General features: G+C 40.1%; 1 protein-coding gene across 3 annotated transcripts; it reads right to left on the reverse strand.

Moving 5' to 3' along the window:
• Positions 1-104: 104 nt before the first annotated feature.
• Positions 105-5,754, reverse strand: YAE1 (YAE1 maturation factor of ABCE1). 3 transcript variants are annotated; one of them, XM_042889175.1, is made up of 4 exons: positions 5,541-5,754; positions 4,279-4,582; positions 2,913-3,034; positions 105-2,045 (listed from the first exon to the last, which is right to left on the reverse strand). In XM_042889175.1, exons 2-4 carry the CDS (start codon positions 4,474-4,476, stop codon positions 1,616-1,618), a joined length of 750 nt encoding a protein of 249 aa, XP_042745109.1. In that variant the 5' UTR covers positions 4,477-4,582; positions 5,541-5,754; the 3' UTR covers positions 105-1,615. The 3 variants fall into 3 exon arrangements, with proteins under 3 accessions (XP_042745109.1, XP_042745107.1, XP_042745108.1); XM_042889173.1 differs by lacking the exon at positions 5,541-5,754 and adding an exon at positions 5,376-5,534; XM_042889174.1 differs by lacking the exon at positions 5,541-5,754 and adding an exon at positions 5,300-5,534.
• Positions 5,755-19,858: the final 14,104 nt, after the last annotated feature.

Raw genomic sequence — 19,858 nt, forward strand, 5'->3', positions numbered from 1 at the left:
TCAGTATGAGATTTTTAATTGCACAGTTAATTTTTGTTGTTGTTGTTCATCTAATGCAGAAAGTGGTACTGAATTGCAACCAAACTCAAAGCGTAACAACTCCATGGCAGGATAATAGCTTTTATTAAAAAATTCACATTATTTTTTCCAAACAATCAGTTCTTAATTCTTGCTTCTTGGTTGTGGCTTCAAAGTGTAAAACCACTCTGTGCCTTTGTTGTTGTTGTTGTAATTAAGTCAGTTGTTTAAAACTTAAGTTTTCTCTGTGTAGACCTACTTTGTAGAAGAAATTTAAAAGCAAAATAAAGTACACAAACTCTTGACTTAGTGATTAATTACTATAAAACAGAGAGAAGAAATCTTTTCTTTGTGAGTATCTAACCAGAGGAATTTGTAGCTACAGTTTAGGCATTTCTATAGGAACCATTAGGTCATGGTGAAGGGGTGTAGCCAGCCCTGGGAGCACAGCTGGAAGCAATTCCTCTGAGTGACTGGAAGGGGTTGATCATAAAGGTCCAGCCCTACCTAACTTTCTTTAAGGGCTGGCAGCTCCAAGGGAAGCATCACTATCTGGACATCACCCTTTGGGATGCTTGGTGAGCCCTGAGCCTCAGAAAAAGGTAAGGGGTTCCTTTTTTATTACTGCTACCTTTTTTGGGTGATCCAAAACTGGTTTAAAGCAACTGTATTTGCTGCCTCCTATCCTTACAGCAAACAAAAGGAAAAGAAATCAAATACAGAATGTTGGAACAGAAATACTAAGTTGTTAGATACGTGTTTGGCTAACCACGTTTTCAAGAGATGGTGAATAAACCTGGCTTCCTGCTAGAGCTGGAGAAGTAAACTGTAAACAAGAGAGAGTTCAAGATTAAGGGACTAGCAAATAAATACAAAACTAACGCAAGGGCATTCATTAGACTAGAAATGTGTGATGTGGTTTGAAAGGGTAAGAGTAGCCAGTTTTCTGTTAGAACAGCAACGCAAGTTTGACGTTTGAAAAGAGTGGTGTGCTTTCAGCAAAAGCAAAATAAATAGAACTGTAAGAAGAGGGGGAAAAAAAAACACTGTGAAAGTGCACTGCACAATGATTATAAAAGGTGAGAGAAGAAATCTGGCAAAAGATGAACTTTTTTTTTTTTAAATACAGTAACAAAGGAAACTCCTGGCACACTGGAAATTAGCAGAGCCTGTTTTGTTTGGTTAGCATGTAATCAACAGCAGACCATTTTGCAAGACTAGCTTGTCCACAGCACTGGTCAGTTGGTTGGTTTTTTTTGTTTGTTTGTTTTATTTATTTGTATAGTAGAAGATGTTGCTTGAGGTCCTGATCTGTTTTCAAATACCAATAGATAAAATGAGGTGACAGGACAGATTTTGACGTAGATGAGAGACATGATAGTAAATCACTGCAGAGCTTTACACATCACTTCCCTTTTCTGTGGAAGATACATTTCTGACTGCAACCAGCTGTCTTTGGGCCAAGAAACAAAGCATGGTAACACTTACAACCTCTGCTTGGAAGTATAAGATCAAACTTCCCTAAAGTGAAGCCTGGACCCACAGAGTGCGAATCCAATCCAGCTGAGATAACTTGAAATAGCATGAGGCAGAAGAACTAATGTTCCAGTTGCTGGATGTGATGGAGTACATCCAGTGATAAGCCCAGTTGTTCTACCAACCCAACAGTTTGCTTTTTAACCCAAGCAAGAGTTGACTTGTCAGGATCTGTAAAGAGTTTCTCCCTGCTGCAGTCAGACCACAAGGAACCATTCTCACCATTATTTCTACAACAGTTTTCACCACATCCGCCAACATGTTCATATTTTTCAGCATTAACTTCACTGCACTCTGTTCCAGCTGGAGCTGTATGACTAAGGTCCATGTCCTGGACAGAATCTAAAATGTCTCCAACGTTTGGTTGTAGTTGAATAGAAGTCAGAGAGTTAAGTAGGTCTTCTTCATGCTTTCCAACAACCTCTAGAAGGTTATTTATCTTTCTTAAAGCAGAATCATGTCCGTTAAGATGACACCAGGATAAGAGAGCACTGAAAAGTGAAGAAGAAAATAAAGTCAGCGCATGTAGTCACACACATTTCCAGCTGTTGAAGGGAGAGAGCAATGTGACAAGAAATCTGCACTATACAAAAACTTCTGAACACTTCATTTCCATTTCCTGGGAAAATTGTGTAGATGAAATGAATTTCCTTGAGGGGAAGTGTTCATCTGCCTGAGGGTAGGAAGGTCCTGCAGAAGGATCTGGACAAGTTGAATCAAAGAGCTGAGGCCAACTGTAAGACAACAAAACTCTCAACCTGCTCGCAATGCTTATTTTGAGGCAGCCCAGGATACAGTTGGCTTTCTGGGCTGTGAGGACACACTGCTGGTTCAAGTACAGCTTGACATCCTCCAGTAACCCCCTCATTATCATTAAGAGTGGCTTGTCAATTACATCAGCCAATTCCCTCAGGACTCTGGAATGCATCTCAATGGGAACCCGTGCACTTTTTGGATGTTCAGATTCCTCAAGTGGTTGCAAACTTGATCTTTGCTAACAGTGGGAGGGAGATTGCTCCTCCAGTCCCCACCTTCCAATCCATCCACTCAAAGGGTGTGTGAAGAGCAGCTGACAGTGAAGACTGAGGCAAGGAAGTTGTTGAGTACCTCAACCTTCTCCTCACCTGTTATTACCAGCCTGCCTGTACACTAAGGATATACACCTTCCTGCATTTGTATTCCCTGTATTCAAAAGCTGAGCTCAGACTTCTCATGCTGCTTGCTTTGGATTGACTTACAAAGCACTTTTTAGCAATAAAAAACAAATGAACAAGAAACCCAAGCACAACCACATATGAACACGCACCCTCCACACATACCTTCCACATGGACAGACTCCTAAGAGATTTATAACTTACTTCAGGGTCCCTCTGAATTGGCCACATGTAGCCATCAGCTCAGCACCTTGTCTATAACCTTGATTGAAGCCTTCTTGGAGTGCAAGTTCCTTCCCAGCCTCAACACCATCTCTATAGCCCTCCTGTAACAGAAGTGGTGAAGTAGGCTTTTCACGACGTGCAGAATTGAACCAATGAACATTTCACAACAATAAAAAACCTACAACAAGCACCCAGTCTCTTAAATCACAGCTTTTTTTGATTTGAACATTCCACTCAGCTACGCCACTGCCAAACCAAAACACATTTTTTGCAGTGCATAGAATCATTTACTGTTAATGCTGCTGATCTGTTAACATGGAGTTATTTTCTAAACACATCTCCATCTAGGTCAGAAAATAAGGAAAGTGCTTTGCTGTAGACAAGTCTACTTTTTTTTTGCAATGCCCAACTCCCTTAAAATTTTTTCCTTGGAGAATTCAAATTTATTTCTTCATCCTCTAATCACCTTACCATCCAAAGTAGAATAATTCTCAACTCTTTTCAAGTTATAAGAAGGAAAACTTCTATTTGATCATGAGAAAATAAAAGTGGTGGCCTTGCTACAGAAATAGCCAAGAACGTTATTTTGCCCAACATACAGCTCTGTCTTCAAGAGATTTTATGCTTTTTGCAGTATCTACTCACAAAATACCAGGGAAATTAATTTAAGAATGATAAGCAGCCCCTTAAAAAAGCCAGCCTTTATAAGGGACAGAGATGCAGAAAATTCTTCCTTGGAGAATAATACAAAAGTTGTTATATACTTCCTCACCAACAGCATGCACAAAAGCTTCCATTTATGTTCTTCAGCCTTCTGTTGTTCACCCACAAGATAAGCCCTAGTGGGCCCAGTCTGAATGAAAACATGTCTGAGAAACCCAGCTTTATGTATTTGTTTTGTTCTCTGCTTTCATAAAATGTATTTTCCACTAAGTGAATAAATAAGCCAAAGATCTACTCAGACCCTTAGTAGTTCACACCAAATATTAAAAACAACAACAAACCAACCCACCAACAAATACCCTGTATTCTTTGTTAGCGCTGATTAACCTGCAAGTATGAAGCAAATGGGTTACATGAGAATGTAACACTGCCTTTTAGAAATCACATGGTTGTGTAGAGGGGATCAATATCTTTTTTGGTAAAACATTACTTTGTCCTGACAGGCTACTAAGATAGTAACTCCCTGCTAAATTTTCTTAACATTCAGAAGAAACCAAGCCACAATAACTTTTGTACAGCCATTCTTAGTTTTCCCACTTAAATCAGCCACATGTATAGCAAGACGTTATTGGCAAATATAAAATACTTAAAAAGACTATAAAAATCATGCTTAGAGAAATACCTTCAATCTCTTTTCCATGGTGCTATTCCATTCTTTCTGTACTGGATACATCTCGTCTGCATCTTCATCAAATATATCCTCATTGGATCGACTGGCTACGACTTGTACCCAGGACATAGCAGCAGTGATGACACTTAACTTTTGTTGATGGTGTAAAGCAAATACTGAGAAACTCTCAGGAGCCTCCCAGCTAAGCATCAGATTAGAAACAAAAGTAAGCAACACGAGTTCTGAAGAGGTGATTATTCAACCTGTGCATTTGTTTCCACGTGTAAACTGGATGCCGTTCACCACTGGAGCTCATCTGTCAAAGGAGACAAATCACCACAGGTAAAGCACCCTGTGTGATTTACAAGGACAATTTAAGGCTAATTTCTTCCCTTCTTTACTTCTTACATCAGTAACAAACAGACGCACACCAAATAAGCGTTTCTAAATGTTGCTAGTTACATGAAGAGCAGACAGAAACAATCCAGAGCTATAAAATTTTGATAGCAGCCAACAAACAGTCCCAAACAGCTTCTGAGCAGTGCATTAAGTTATATGCGTATCTAATTGCCAGCAATATTCTGACCTTGATAACTGATGATGACTTTCACCTTTGATTTTCAGTTTCCCAACTTTGCCAGGTGCTTAACGTAGCCTTATAAATCTTGACTAAAAAACCACTGCTTTATTTTTTGTATAATTTTTTTTTGTATAATTAGTTCTGATGTAAAGAGAGGAATAAATAATGCCATTACTTCATCTTTTGCACTGAGAAAACCACTCACAACTAATTGGTGGAAGTTTTTACAACCCACAAAATGGTGTTTCTTGCCGTTATGTGTTAAAATAGAGAGAGTGTGAGGAAATGACACTTTGGGGCTCACCGTATCCAATTTTTACCTTCACCAAAGCTTTCAGACTTTCTGGTACCCTTACACAGAGTCTTTGGGAACGTATTAAAGCAGTTAAACAGCTGCTCTAAGAACCGCAGTTCTTAAATACAAAGATCACTAATGTGAACTGACTGCTTTACCAGCTCCAACGTCCAAAGCGTGGTGAAAACCAAGCAGTCACAGCTGTACAGCAGCACTTCGGGCTTGAGACATTACCGTGTTCCAAAATATCCAACAAGACAGCTCGCTCGCTACCGCATGTTACATTTCCTTAAACCGCCGGCTGCAGGACTGAGAAGATCCAGCCTTCTTCAGACCTGACGGCAGGCGGAATCCCCCCTCGCCGGTCCAAGCTGAGACCCCGCCGTCCCCAGCTCTCACCGCGCCCTCCGAGTCGCAGCGCTCCTCCGCTCGCAGGGGGCCGCCATCTTGACTGAGGGCACACCAGCTTCACTGCCGTCGGAAGCAATACGGGAGAGACACCTCCTCCACGTCTTGGGCGAGCTCCGCGGCCCGTAAAAAACCGCCATCTTAATCAGCAGCCCCGTAACTTCAAAGCCCGTCTGAGTCATTGGAGGCTGGCAGCCATCTTGAGTACGGGCACGGGCTGACAGCTTCCGCAAGGAGGCGGGGCGGGGAGGGGAGGCTGCAGCGTCGCGCCGCGAGGGAGCGCAAGCAGCGGATGAGACGCTGTTCTCAAGGTGTCCTCAGCAGCCACAAGATTTGGACATCGCAAGAGTAAATCCTTTTTAATGGCAAGGGTGCCAGCAGGAGTGAACTGTTTCGTTGTTTGCTGCTATTACAGCAAACAGCAACATCATTCTGACACAACTGCAACAATTATTTTATGTTTTTCTTGCTGCTCGCAGTACTTGGTACATGAGCTCATGCTAATGTCTCATCGGCATAAACATAATATGTGCCAACCTTGAATTCCAGTTGTGTATTTCTTCACATTGCCAAATATAATGAATGCTTCTGCATGTCGCTGAGTGCTCGTGCACCTTGTCCAGAGCAGTGGATCCCCATAGAATCACAGAAGGGCCTGGGTTGCAAAGGAGCACGATGCTCATCCAGTCCCAACCCCCTGCTGTGTGCAGGTCGCCAACCAGCAGCCCAGGCTGCCCAGAGCCACATCCAGCCTGGCCTTGAATGCCTGCAGGGATGGGGCATCCACAGCCTCCTTGGGCAACCTGTTCCAGTGCCTCACCACCCTGTACGACAACATGAACTGGGCTGGCTGTGCTGCTGCACTCGCATTCACTGCCAAGTGACTACTGGATGTCCAACTTCCTGTCCTGCAGAAGGCTGGTGAAACTCACCAATGCAGAGCAAGGGATGTTGCCGTGGATGACAGACAGCAAGCCTGTCACAGTGCCACAGGCGTTGAGAGATGGATGATCCCCTGCTGGGACTCAGCCATAGCACTATTTCCCCTGGTCCCTTTTGTTCTGCAAGCAGCCTGTTGTCCTGTTCCCCTTTCTCAGACATTCACTGATAGTTGCATGCTGGCTGAAGAATCCAAATATGTCTAGAAACTGTTGTGTCAGGGAATGAAGCACATTGTGCATTTGAATGACCAGAACTGTGCCTTAGCAGTTATTATATATGGCCACAATTGCTGATTTCCACTCCACTTCTGTCACTTCCACCTTCTGTGTGGACTGCCATTTTTTAATCAGGCAACTATGCTGAATGCAGACTGAGCACACAAGTTCACACAACGTCACAGAACAGCCTTACAGCAACAGAACTTTCATGAATGGTTGTAATGGCATGACTAAATGTGGGTGCTCCTGCCCTAGGCTGCTGGACCAGACCTACTTCTTGCTTATCACCTTACACTCTTTACCCTCAGCTGCTTGCTATTTTAGAAAAGATGCATAGGTCATACCTCAGAGTCAATGTAAGTTCCCTATATTCAGATGATCTCAGTTTAAATGTGTTATATTTACCATGGTTGATAGTTCTGCACACATCTAAGATAAATCCTTATGCGTATGAGGAATAACGATGAAGGCTCATATTCTCACCCCTTTCTTTTAGAAGTGAATAATTTGGTGACTCATACTGTGCAAATAGAGCACCACTATTGGATTATGAAGTGCAGTTGCTGAAAACAAGTTAATTGTATGCTGTCAGCCTCTACAGGGCTGCTAGCAGGGCTTGAGAATGAGGTGTAGTGCCTCAGGGTGGGGGTGTTTTCCTAACCTGTGTGTGTTGTACATAAAGCAACATCTGTGTATTATGGTGATGTTTTGCAATGACACATTCCAGAGGATTAAAACACACGGGCAATATTTCACAGGCTACAAAGCTGTTCTGGCATTTCTGCAGAATAAGTACATAAGAAGAGTTATCCTCTACATAGTGTGAAAAATAAACAAGGAATTGATTTGTGACTCATTGCCGTTTCTTATATTAAAATCTGCATAATTTTGGCCAGATATCTGGCATACAAAGGTACCTTAGAACCATAAATGCTTGGCTCAGCAGTTATTCTCTGCATACCTGGAGGGTGTAGGGGGGGGTTACAGGGGGTCTTTACGCAATTGTGCAGAGCTTAGGATTGTCAAGGCATTCCTGGAGATCATTTGGAAAGATTTTTATCATTTTGATCTTAGTGTTAAGTTCTGCCATTAAGCAATCAACCAGCAGAGTTATCCAAAAGTAAAACATACGAATGTAAAAACAGAAGCTGCACCTTTATAGTTACAGCTGCGCATAATGGTTCTGAGAAAGGATTGTTGCCATTCAGATCAGTATCACACAAGCTCATCTTTGAGTCATCAGGGCCTTTAACCCAACTTAAAGGAAGAACCAATGGATTTCCTCATAATTCACAAGGACCTCTTGGGATTTCAGATTTTTTTGAAGGGTGGTTGTTTACTGTAGCCAGGACTTGTGTCGTGTATGGGCTACTCTGCAGGACGGGATGATCAAATCTTCAGTTGAATGATTTCTATTATAGTGTGCTGTTGTCTCTGGCAGAAGTAAGGCTTTTGAAGGGCCCAGGACAGAAGACTGTTTGCAATGAGATTACACTGTCAGTTATCCCGCACTCTTATCACTTCTCTACTCTGACATCACGTTGTTTGTTGTACTGAACCAACACAGCTATGTCTCATTGGCTCTAATTTTGGAAGTAGTTTAATCCTTTTAAGAAATTACATCTCATGGATGGTATTTGGATGGATTTCAAGAACATCGTTAAATCAGTGTTCGCTTGTTCTCTGCAGTAAACAAGGTTAAAATATAATGGGTGAGGAATAAGAATATTGAAATGTCAGGAGAATAATGGCTATCAATATTTAGTAAAAAATATCTGCATTGTCGTCAATCTATATGCATGATATTTCTGAGAAATTTTCAACAGTAAATCTCTCCCAAAATGTGTCTTCTGTCTATGGTCAGATCTGTTGTGTTTTCCAGATATCTGTCTCTAGTGTTTGGTCAGATTCTAGGCTGCTTTCCTTGTATATTTTGAAGAACAGGGCATGGATAAGCCTGCCTACATGAACGGGGGCGACCTACTCATGCTCACGTGCAGCCAGTGTTGCTGTTCTGATCTTGACTCTTCTGTGCATTTAGCCTTCGTGTTAGGGGTGACGGGGTTCTCTGCTACCAGCTGGCTGGTGCAGTAATAATACAGAGATGTCCTTAAGTCTTTTGCTTCCAGACCCACCACAGAGAAGGAACGTGACAAAACTGAGCTAGCGAGTTAATTGCAAGGTCATAAACTTAATGAGGTTTTAAATATTGCAGCTCAAGCATAGGAGACTACAATGACCTTAAATTAAACAAGAGGGTTAAAATAAACCTCTGGGATCTATGTTTATTGCCAGGGCATGGTAATAAATATATATTTCTGTGTTTTCCTATAACATCTTTTATTCTGTATATTAAGGTGATTACTGGTAAAGCCTTATCACCGTCTGGTGAGGGTAAGTAATACACAGGAATCACTGTCCTGTTTTTGTGAAAAGCTTGCCTCTTCTTCAGCAACATACACTAATATTATACCCAACAGTTCAGGGCAAAATGTCTCAGTTATTGTCAGGAGAAAATGGAGGAATGTGGAAGAGAGCTAGAAATTAATGGACGTATCAAAGGTAAATGTCAAACATTTGCTTCAAAGCACCGCAGGAATCTTAATGACTGTTTTGCCTTTCCTTCTCACCCAAGAGTTTTTAAGGGAGAGGATAGTTTTCTGCTCACTCCATTCCCTGAACTAACAAAGCACAGACATTTGATAGTTAAATGTCACAACAGGGTAGTTTTCCTATTTGGTTAACCATAACTGTTTCAGGAACTGGCAAGAGGAGAAACTTGTTAAAAATTCCATCTGCCAGCTTTTACTGAATTCTAAGTGGAAATGGTTAAGCAAAAGGAGTATTTTTTTTTCCTTCTGTTTCTCCAGGCTTGCTTTGAGCATCCCCAGGGAGGCCAGGCTTGCAGACTGAAAAACTACTCCGAACTACTGTGTACTAAACTCAGCAGGCACAGTTTATTAACACTGACAGAGTTCCCCTCCATCTGTCATTTACTTTGGTTTGCTCCTTGGATGATTCAGGTTTGTTATCTCCATATATATTCCCTATTTTCATCCTGAAGCTTCAATAACAACGCCATCATTGCAAAAAAGATGGTATGGCTGAGATTAAAACAAGTTATATGTATCTAAGAGCATAATATAGGACTACCCTGTGCTTGTTAGGCTGTACAACAGAGATGCAAGGAAGGAATATTGTTAATTCTCAGCAGGGTAAGATCTTCATTCAGTTGATAGTTTTTTCAGTGTGAAACTCCACATGAAAAGCCAAATGTTATGTCAATAAGAACAAGGAAATATAATGGATTTTACATTAAACACATTTTAGCTGTGTAGCTGTATCATGTATCTAATGAATCTGAAATATCTGACTTTTCTTATTGTCAATAAATCGGGACTCTGTAGCTTGGTGACTCAGATTTCCTTTAGTTAGCTTTTTCTATATTACTGATTGCATTGTTTGTTTTATACAGAGCTGCATTTTGTGTTTGCCTAATAATTGATTACAATATGCCAATAATTGCTGTAATTGCTCCAAGGAAACTACAGAATTCCATTTATGAATTTCTCCAGTGAACTGCATCTCTGTTCAAATCCCAGAGATCTTACATCACACTTGCACTGCTTCAACAGGAGAAAAATGCTACTTCTTTTCCTTTGGCTAAGAGACGAATTGCCCTCTGTTTTATCCCTTGTGTAAACTCAGGCAAATGATGAAAAACTGCAGGAATTGTAGCTGTACAACACTGATCCAATTGTCTGAAGTGAACACAACTGCTAGAAGGCACGAAACTTGTGGAGTGTGCTGATTTCTTTGGCATCTGAAACCACAAGAAAACAATTGCATCAGTGACAATGCACAGTTTCAAAAGGTTGAGGTTTTGACAAGGGTGTTTAAATGGTGGCTTTTGAATTGCATACGTATTGTGAACAATACCAGTACAGCATGTATGCCATGTGTAGGGAACCTGCTTTGGCAGGGGGGTTGGACTCGATGATCTCTGGAGGTCCCTTCCAACCCCTAGAATTCTGTGATTCTGTGATTCTGTGATCTGCAGCTTATAATTGGTTGTTTGGCTGTGCTACCATAGAGGCTGCTGGGCAACTTATATCCTCTGCTGTAAGAGAAGGCAAGCTGGCATTGCTAGGCCTTTGTGACCCTGCTGCAGACAGAGGCTACAGCACCTGCAGGGCCATTGTCACCTGCAGCTGTCACGGAGTTCTGAGGGGGGTCTTCTCACTCAAGACAAAGCAGTTGCCCAGCACAGAATAGCCATGTGCAGTGAAATGTTTATACTGCTTTTACTCATTTTTAACTCATAACCGCTGCAGCCAGGTGAGTTATTAGATAGTACTGCTCTGCCCCTGCCAGGGCAGCTGGGCAGTGACTTTCCCCTTCTCTTCTCCTCCCGTTCTTAGTCCTTCCTGTCTGGAGGAACAAGTACCACTTTGCTTACACCTCTGGCTCTGAGCTATGCTCAACCACCAGGAGCTGATGGTGCTCAGGAATTTGTTCTCCTGCCTTCCCTTGAATTTGGTCATACCACTTCTCCCACTTGCTATCTCTGTAAGTACAGATATGGTCATCCTTCATAATTTTTGTTGATGTTAATGGCAGTTGTCATCTTTAGTAGCAACTGCAGAGTCCAGGTAGCTAAAAGACTGGAGAATTTGAGATTTATATAAGATTGACTGTTGCACTTGCCATGTCTTGAATATTACATGCTAGTCTGGAATAGACCAAGCATAATTACTCCAAATTTATTTTCAAGGATGTAACTATATACATTTACATGCAGATACCTGCCTTTACTTTGCCACTGTATTTTTCTAGGCATAAAACCAATGCAAAAACCCCTTCAAAAACCAGCCATCTCTTCAAGTAGAATTAGACATTTTTTTCCCATTGAATTCTTACAGTCCAGTGCTTGTCACCCAAGTTACTCAGGCAAATGCACCTTGCAGATTGCTGTGTATTTGGGTCAGAGCTGAGGCAGTTTGTAGTGTGCAGGATCACAGAGGAGAACTTTCTCATCACACTTGCACAGTGGAAGACTTGCTAACTCTTTAAGAACACTAAAATGCCAGCGGTCACATTACCACATCAGGTGCAGACTTCACAGTAATGATATGACACATGCAAAATCCCAAACTGCCACCTTTTCTCATCCAAAAGCTCCCATGAAAAGAGTGCTCTATGGTTGCTGGCAAGCAAGCAGGCTTGGACCATCTTTCAAAGCAACAGAGAGCTTCTGAGGTCTTCAAAGAGCAAGAAAAAAAGAACAGCCTTCTGTTTTGTGAAATAAATGAGATTTGTGCCTTCATCTTCAGCAAATGATACGTGGCATTTTGTCACTGACTTGACGCAGCAGCTGACTAATTCTGACTAAACAATTACAGGTAATGCAACAATTATGTAGCAAAATAGAAATTAATTCAGCACCACCCAAAAGCCAGTGTCAAATGCATGCCAGTGTAACAGCAGTCTAAGTTACAGAAGCTGAAGTTGGAAGGAAAGGAGGTTTGAGGCAATTTGTGCACAAAGATGGCAAAAATATATCCAAAGAAAAGAGATGCTTTGTATCTTCTCAAACCAGCTTCCAGTCTTTTCTCTACCTCTCATGTAGATAACGAATGACTCTGATGAACGTTTCACAGCAATATCTTTATTTGGAGAGTTCATCTATGGTGAAAATCGCATCTTAAAATGGATTATAATTCTACATGTGTAGGAATTACAATGTGTGGTGTAAGCTTTGAGATTGTCACCCATCTGTAGACGATAGGGTCTATTTCTGTTATTTCTAAACATGCTATAAATCAAATTTAACCATCAGTTCTGTTCCCAGAACATCTGAATTTTACATTTTAGTGTCTTTCTTCTTAATAATATAACTAACTTAATTGTGTCTCTTTCTGGGAGAGAAAATATTCTCTATCATATTCCGTTGGAGAGCAACCTTTATCATAACATTTTGCAAAGATAGTTCCAGTTTATTAAAGTTATCATGATTTAACAATTTGGCCAAGGAATGTCTCCAATACTGCAGTATCTGTGTATGGAAAATGTGTCCCATTTTTTTCTAGGGAGAAATAAAGTAGTTTCTAAATATTTTACTCATGTGCTAACAAAATGTACGATGTACATTTGATCCTCATGCAATATTAGCTTCTACAAAACAATCTCAGAATATATTAGGGCATAAAATGATGCAGCTGGTGGCTACGTGAGAACATAAAGCTTTATTTTGCCTGTCACCCTCTCATCCTGTGCAATGGCTGCTTTCTCTTTTCAGAGGCTCAAGCAACATAGAAGAACTTTGCTTGCTGAGTGACTGATGGAGTAATGAAAATTAATAGTAGCCCCTACAAACACCATTGATTTTTTAAAGTCTCAAAGATTGACACCTTATCTTTGTGTTTGAAACGAGGGTATGTCTGTGTGTTGTAATAAGTGTAGGCATGCATGTGTACCCTGATACCTGTGAGCATTGTCTGCAGACTCCGAGGTGCTCAGGGGCATATTTCAAATTCACTTCAACAAGGGCACCAGGCTGCGTTGTAAGGATTTCGTAAAGCTCCATCCCTTCAAATCTTGTAAGTCATCTCTTGGATATCCTACAGGCGTTCTTTCATAAAGCTTTCAATACAGAGTTGAGTGGGCTGTGCATGTGTGTGTGAAGCTGCCCTGATTGAAATGCCAATATTCTCTCTTGAGCTGCGCTCTGAAATTTACCATTGCAATAAAATGGAAGCAGTCCCTGGCACACCAAACTGAAGTGGCTATGAGGAGCAACGGCTAAAACCCCTCATTTGTTTCATGGCTTTAGTTTAATTGACATCAGCATTCAATCCTTCCTACTGTCCTATTCATTGTCTCCCTCTCCTGGAGATTCAGTCTAGATTCAATGGATTCAGTGTACAGCAAATTCATTACTGAGCTGCAGCAAGTCCCCCTCTGAAAGGAAGGAAAAAGGAATTCACACCATAGTTAGAATCATAAGCATCTAATTACTTGCTTTTCTCCCAGCCAATTCTTTTTTTTTTTTTTTTTTTTTTTTTAATATTTAGGTATTTCCCACAACAACAGCAAACACCTGTTTCCTAGTCCAAGGCTGTGTTGAGGGAAACTATGCTAAAAGGATATTTTTATCTGTCTCTCTTTCTCCAAATGACCTGCCGGAGTGTAATAACAAACATTTCTGAATAATTCATGAAATGGTTGATGGGCAGAAAATATTGAAAACAATATATTTTAGGTATATTACTTAATCAGCAGCAATAAAAACCCTAGTTTTGCAAAGAACGTGAATAATTTAATACTAATGGATGAGAATTCCTGAAATACACAATTTGTAAACATGACTTAACCAGCTCTAATCAGAAGCTGGGAAGCACGTGCACTAGCATCGTGCAGTGAGAATATGTAGGCAGCAATGATGAAAAATGCTTGAGGATCAGTCGTACCCACTTGTCCAGTAAGGATTGGGGCCCAAAAAGTGTTTGAAATTAGGGTGGAAGACATGGTGTAAGATGAATAGATCAAGGAGGCGGATTTGGTAAATATTAAGAATGATATGCAGTGGTGTTGGGGTTGGGACACAGCACAAGGAGCATAACCCTCATGTCAATGCAATTTCTTGGGAAAGAGGTTTGAGGAGAAGGATATACTAGCCTATTAGGAGGTTTTATTCTACAGAAGATGTTTTTTTAATGCTGAACACACGATCACCCTGACATTCTTTTCAGCTCAATGCAAACTGTGTGGTAAAATGATCCTCCACAACCTGGCTTCCTGATAGTCCTCTTGTGTTTGTGGGACAAATCCTCTTCTAGAGCTATCTCTGACATTTGGGTGGCAGTAGTCACTGTATGTGGGGACTACATATCACTGGGGCTCAGCTGTGGTGAGGGTGTTATTTGGGTTAAGATGATTACACACTCTAGGATTAAGTCACCACCTTTCTAAAACACACCAAAAAACACAGTAGAAGTTAGAAGTATCCACTGATGAGATTTCATGGCAGATGCCACATCAGCGCTGTGCAACACATCAGCATCAGGACTTGTTTCTGATGAAAGCAGAGCAGTTCATGACATGAGGCAAATTTGCTGTGGCTACTGCAGATGAGAAATTAGAAAACATACTGTTGCTTAATGTCAAATCTGGCTAAGTCAAAGGATGGTCTACTGTGAACTTAGATTCTGTGTGCATACCTGGTGAGCAGCCAGCAGATTCAAAGTACTGAACCTAAAAGGAAAAAAAAGGAAAGAAAGAAGTTAAGTAGATGGTAGAAGCACTGTCTGTACTCAGTGTGCATTTCCTAAGCATTCAGTCCTTTAAAAAAAGCCCAAAAAATAAAAATAAACCCAAGAATATTGGTAACTCTAAAAATAACAGGTTCCAAAGAGGTCTCTGCTAAGAAACTGGGATGTGCTTTACAGTAAGTAAATAATGTAGCAATGCGTATCATTCATTAAATATGACTAACTAATTTAAAATGATCTGTGATTTGAATTGCTTCTGAAATTACATCGTGTCCCCTTCAGGACAGTTGTGGACTTATTTTTGTTTAAACTCTTCATTTTGAAATTCTTCTTTGTGGTCATTAGCATTAAAAAAAAGAAAAAAAAGAAAAAAAAGAAAAACAAAAAAATAAAACAGAAGAAAAGTAGGTAAACCATTATTTGGGATGAGTGTCAAGAATGGAAAAGATTGCTTGAGGTGAGAGTGAAACCTTTCTTTGTTAGATTAGCTACTGGCTCCTAAATGTTACTGTTGAGAGAAGAGCAGGCAGAGGTAAGAGGATATGATGTCTGTTCTTTCAGCTAGATGTTGGCAGATTTGCAAGGAGTCCATGTCTTCTCTTCAGTATCTCTCGTGCCCCATTTTAGGGCAGCAAGATGTAAGAGTGTAGGATGTAAGGCTGTAGGTTGTTGGTGAAACTGGCTTTGCTGACATTGGTACAGCAACTCCTTGACTCCATAGGCAGAATTTCAATCCATGTCCCACAGCTCAGTGCAGCCCTCTATTACAACGGGGGGCAAGGGGGACTGGGGGTGGAAGGGGGTGGGGGATGGAAGAGGGAGGGGCTGTTCAGCAGCATTTTACATCTGTGACAATAAGAGCTTTGTGAGTAATTGATGTGCTATTCCTTTTTTCTGGATCGGAACCTGTGGCTTGACCTGAACTATATCACTGTCCTCCTGCTGTATACACTTCCCCCTCTGTAACAGAAAGTGAGAAACTTCTCCGGTTTTGAAGCCAAAGTAATGAGAATTTGTGTGGGTGTATGAAACATGTTTTCCAATATACTGCCATAGATAAAAATCACAACAAGTGTACTTCAGATTAAACAAATGAAATTTAAGACTGATACTGAAAAATAAATTTGAAGTGGCTTTTTCTGGTGGGGGGAACTCATTAGGCTGTGGAAGTTAATCACACTGTGCACGGTACCCCACTGGCAAGACATTACTCACTGCGAAATAATTCTGTTATTCTTGGGGACTTGGCATGCATATTGGATTGATAGTGATTCAGTGTTTATTGAGATTTTTGGTTCGCATCTCATTTATGTTTATGCCTACCAGACAGTCTTTATTTGTCACAGTATTTCTCAAGAAATTCTTTTTTGATCTTGGATTTGAGCACATGCATGAAGAAGATGCTGTACAAAGAAAGGAAGTAATAGTGGAGCAGTGTTAGACAGCACAAAAGACTAGTGATTGCTAAGGGTAAAGAAAGCAGATGATGACCACAAATAATAGTTTAAGACAGAAGTCTGAACTAACGTGGATTTTGGTTCTACGGACAGAGTCTTGAAACAAAATGATTACTGTATTCCTAGACTTTCTTCACTTTGGGGATATAAAGTCAGAAAAAAAGTGAAAAGGGGTTTTCTAAGAAATCTCTTTTCTTCAAATATTCTCAGCTGTTAGAATCTCACTGCCTGAGACACCTACAAATAGAAGTCCAGTATGCTTAACACAGTAGTGTAAAGTCGTCTTTTTTTTCCCCTTCCCTTCTTGAACTGATTACTGGACTAAGAAAGTCAGACAAAGATTATGGAATCCATGAGAAATCTTTCAGCATTTCAGGTAACAGAAGAGTCTTTTCAATCTGTAACAAAGCTTTATGAACAGCTGTTAAGTTGTACATCCTTGAGGAAGAATTTTCCCAAAGCAGGTACCTGAAAAATTTTTGATAAATTTCAAGCCAAATGATTTCTTGCTCTGGCCAACTCTGATAATTCTTCAATGTGCAAATGTAGAAATTGGTACAAACCCTTGGTTTTATCAGTCTTGCAAAAGTCAGCTAATACTCAGAGATGATGTTCATGCAAATTAAAATGAGAAAACAACTATTTCAGCTTCATAAATATAAATGGGGGCAAACAATCAATCGAACAAACAAGCAAACAAAAACCACCAAAGAACAGTCTTAGATAAACCTATCAGGCAAGAATAATAAATAAAAAAAGTCCTTCTGTTTCTATCATGTAACCAATTATCTGCTTTCAACTGTGAACCAGGAAGTCTTGAGACATGACATCAAAGGAGAGCTGCAGTGAGTATTAGTGAACGTAGCTCTCAAAAAGGACAATACAAACAAGAATTAGCTGCATCACAACACTTTTTTTGACATTTAACAACGGAGAATAGGAGACAGTGGCATCAATTGCTTGATATAAACTTTGAGAGGAAAACTATTTTCCATTAAACTGACATAAATCCAGAGTAACTGGAGGAGATGGTAGACGCAGTTGAAAGATATCCAGTAACAGTTGAATCTTTAACTCTTCAACATTAGATACAATCATGTTAGAAGTCTTTCTAGCATGATTGCTCAAGTAAATTGAAATAAAATGCATATTTCCTCCTTTGGGATATGATTTTTCCCATTGGAAAGTACTCAGGAGGTAGTACCTAGGAAGAACAATCATAAACTGTTTTTTTCAGAGGAAGAGGAGAGGACAATGCAAGCAAAGACTGGGAGATTTGGAAACCCCTCAAACAGACACCAGATATTTTGCCATGCACAACAAAAAGAACAAAATCTTGGTGTCCAAAACAGCTCTGATGACTAATGGCGTGGTACATCTGTACTGTGCATTAAGAGCTGTAAAGCAGATACTGCCTGGTGTTAAATGAAGTTCACTTTTTTTGTTCAAGCTTTTACATGTACTCTATTATCCAAGAAGTGACCCCAGTAGCATACAACATGCCTAAGGAGCTCACAGGTTAGAACAGGTGATAGATACTTCTCAGAAAATATATCTGGTCTTCAAGTTCTGAACAGTTTTTCATTTCTTGGAGTCACAACTGAATCACAGCTGGATTGGGCACCATGTCTCACAAGACCAAGACAACTCAAATTCATTGTTTTCATGGGGCCCAGTGGCAAACAGAAATTACAGCATCCCTTGCCCTGTTGCAAACATTGATTTTTTTCCTGGCCTCTTTCAATTTGAAGAAGATTAAAAACTGTCACGATTGTTTCCAGACAGTAATTTTTCAATAACCATTGATGAAAAAACACTCTATTTTAATATCTGTGTATTCTTGTATGGAACAATGTAGATATACAGAGTGGGTAGATTTGCAGTAATTACCATTTTATAAAGCTCTTTCTCACTAACATATAGCTATGCCTTTGGAGAGCTTTAGGAGACTTATTGTTTGCTCCTGTTCTGAATAAAAACAAACAAACCAGAAATGAACCATGCAGATTCAGTGCTGTTAGCTCAGTAATGTGAGTGGTGTGTCTCATCATGAATATCCTTTGTTGTGATGGAGTGCTTGAGACAAGATTTTTCTTTTTTTGCCTGAAATTGTCTTCACTTTCGCACAGCTCTCCTCTGGCCTGTAGGTGTCATAGTCAGAATGTGGATGAAGCAGATAAACAGTAATATACGTCTGTGAAATAACTAATTCTGAAAAACAATGCTTTTGTTACGTATCTACTATTGTTTATTGAAGATTTGGAAGTGCAGAAATTGCTCTAGTGTTTAGAGAAGCATAAAACAGAAAGGATTTTGTTGCGTATTTCCGCTGCTAGCTGTCTCAGGTTTATCAGCTAAAAATATTTTTTTCTGAAGTCTTTTTATGTTGCCTCCAGATCAGATCTTGCCTGTCTTGGTCCCATTCTTTCTCCATCCTTCTTCTTACTCTTGTTTCTTCTTAGTACCTCTCTGTCTCAGGAAAGGGCTAAGTGAATTGACTTAAAATACTGAAAGGACAGTATGTACCTCCTCCTCTTGACAGAGTTGAGTGGTGGGCCGTGCATGCAGTATGGCCACGGAATGAAGCTGCAGTAAATACCAGGAAAATATTTAAGGAATCAAGATAGCATCAAATAGCAATTCTCTGCTTTGCTGCCTTTTAAGTAATTAGGAACACGGAAGCTTAGATTTATCCAGGCTAACAACACACCTGAACACCTACATTAAAAATCTTGTCATGCTATTTTCAGTGCAATGTTCAAGCATTTCCTGGAGAAGAGTGGTCTATTTGAGATTTCAAGTTCAATCCAGCTACAAAGGAAGCCAGTGATCAACTGCTAACGTGACATCTAAGGTAAATACATGGAGTCACATGGGGCAAATTTAGCCCTATTCACACTGATGATGTAGTAGGATCTGATAACACATTGATTGGCTGCTTATGTAAACGTTATTTAATTTACCATTGCTCTCCAACAGAATACTACTTGCCTGGTGCTTGGCTACTACAGTTTGTGAAAAGAGGTGTAAAACATAATTTTCCTCTATGGAAATTTCAGTGGGAATTCCACTTCATCAAGGAGAGAGAAATTTGGAGCCTTGAATACCTGTAAAATATGTAAAAGAGTGAATGCTTAGGAATGGTTTTGAGTATGTCAGTTTAAGGGTTTCCCTCTAATAACTACCTGAAAAATGGGACTAAAGAGAGAAAGTTTTATACTCTGTGATGAAATGTACAGTGCAAAGAAGGGTTATAATTTAAAGAAGATTTAGCCATGTGATTAATTAGAATTGGTATCTTGACTTGAGCCTTCTTTACTCCTCAAAGATGAGATGAAATGATAAGTTATTATTTCATATCACTTGAAAAATATTTGACTTGGGATATAGGACCCAAGGTAGTAAAAAAAAAAAAAGAATTC

The sequence above is a fragment of the Lagopus leucura genome, unplaced genomic scaffold, assembly GCF_019238085.1.
Source record: "Lagopus leucura isolate 7727_CA_CO unplaced genomic scaffold, USGS_WTPT01 Super-Scaffold_100157, whole genome shotgun sequence".
NCBI lineage: Eukaryota > Metazoa > Chordata > Aves > Galliformes > Phasianidae > Lagopus > Lagopus leucura.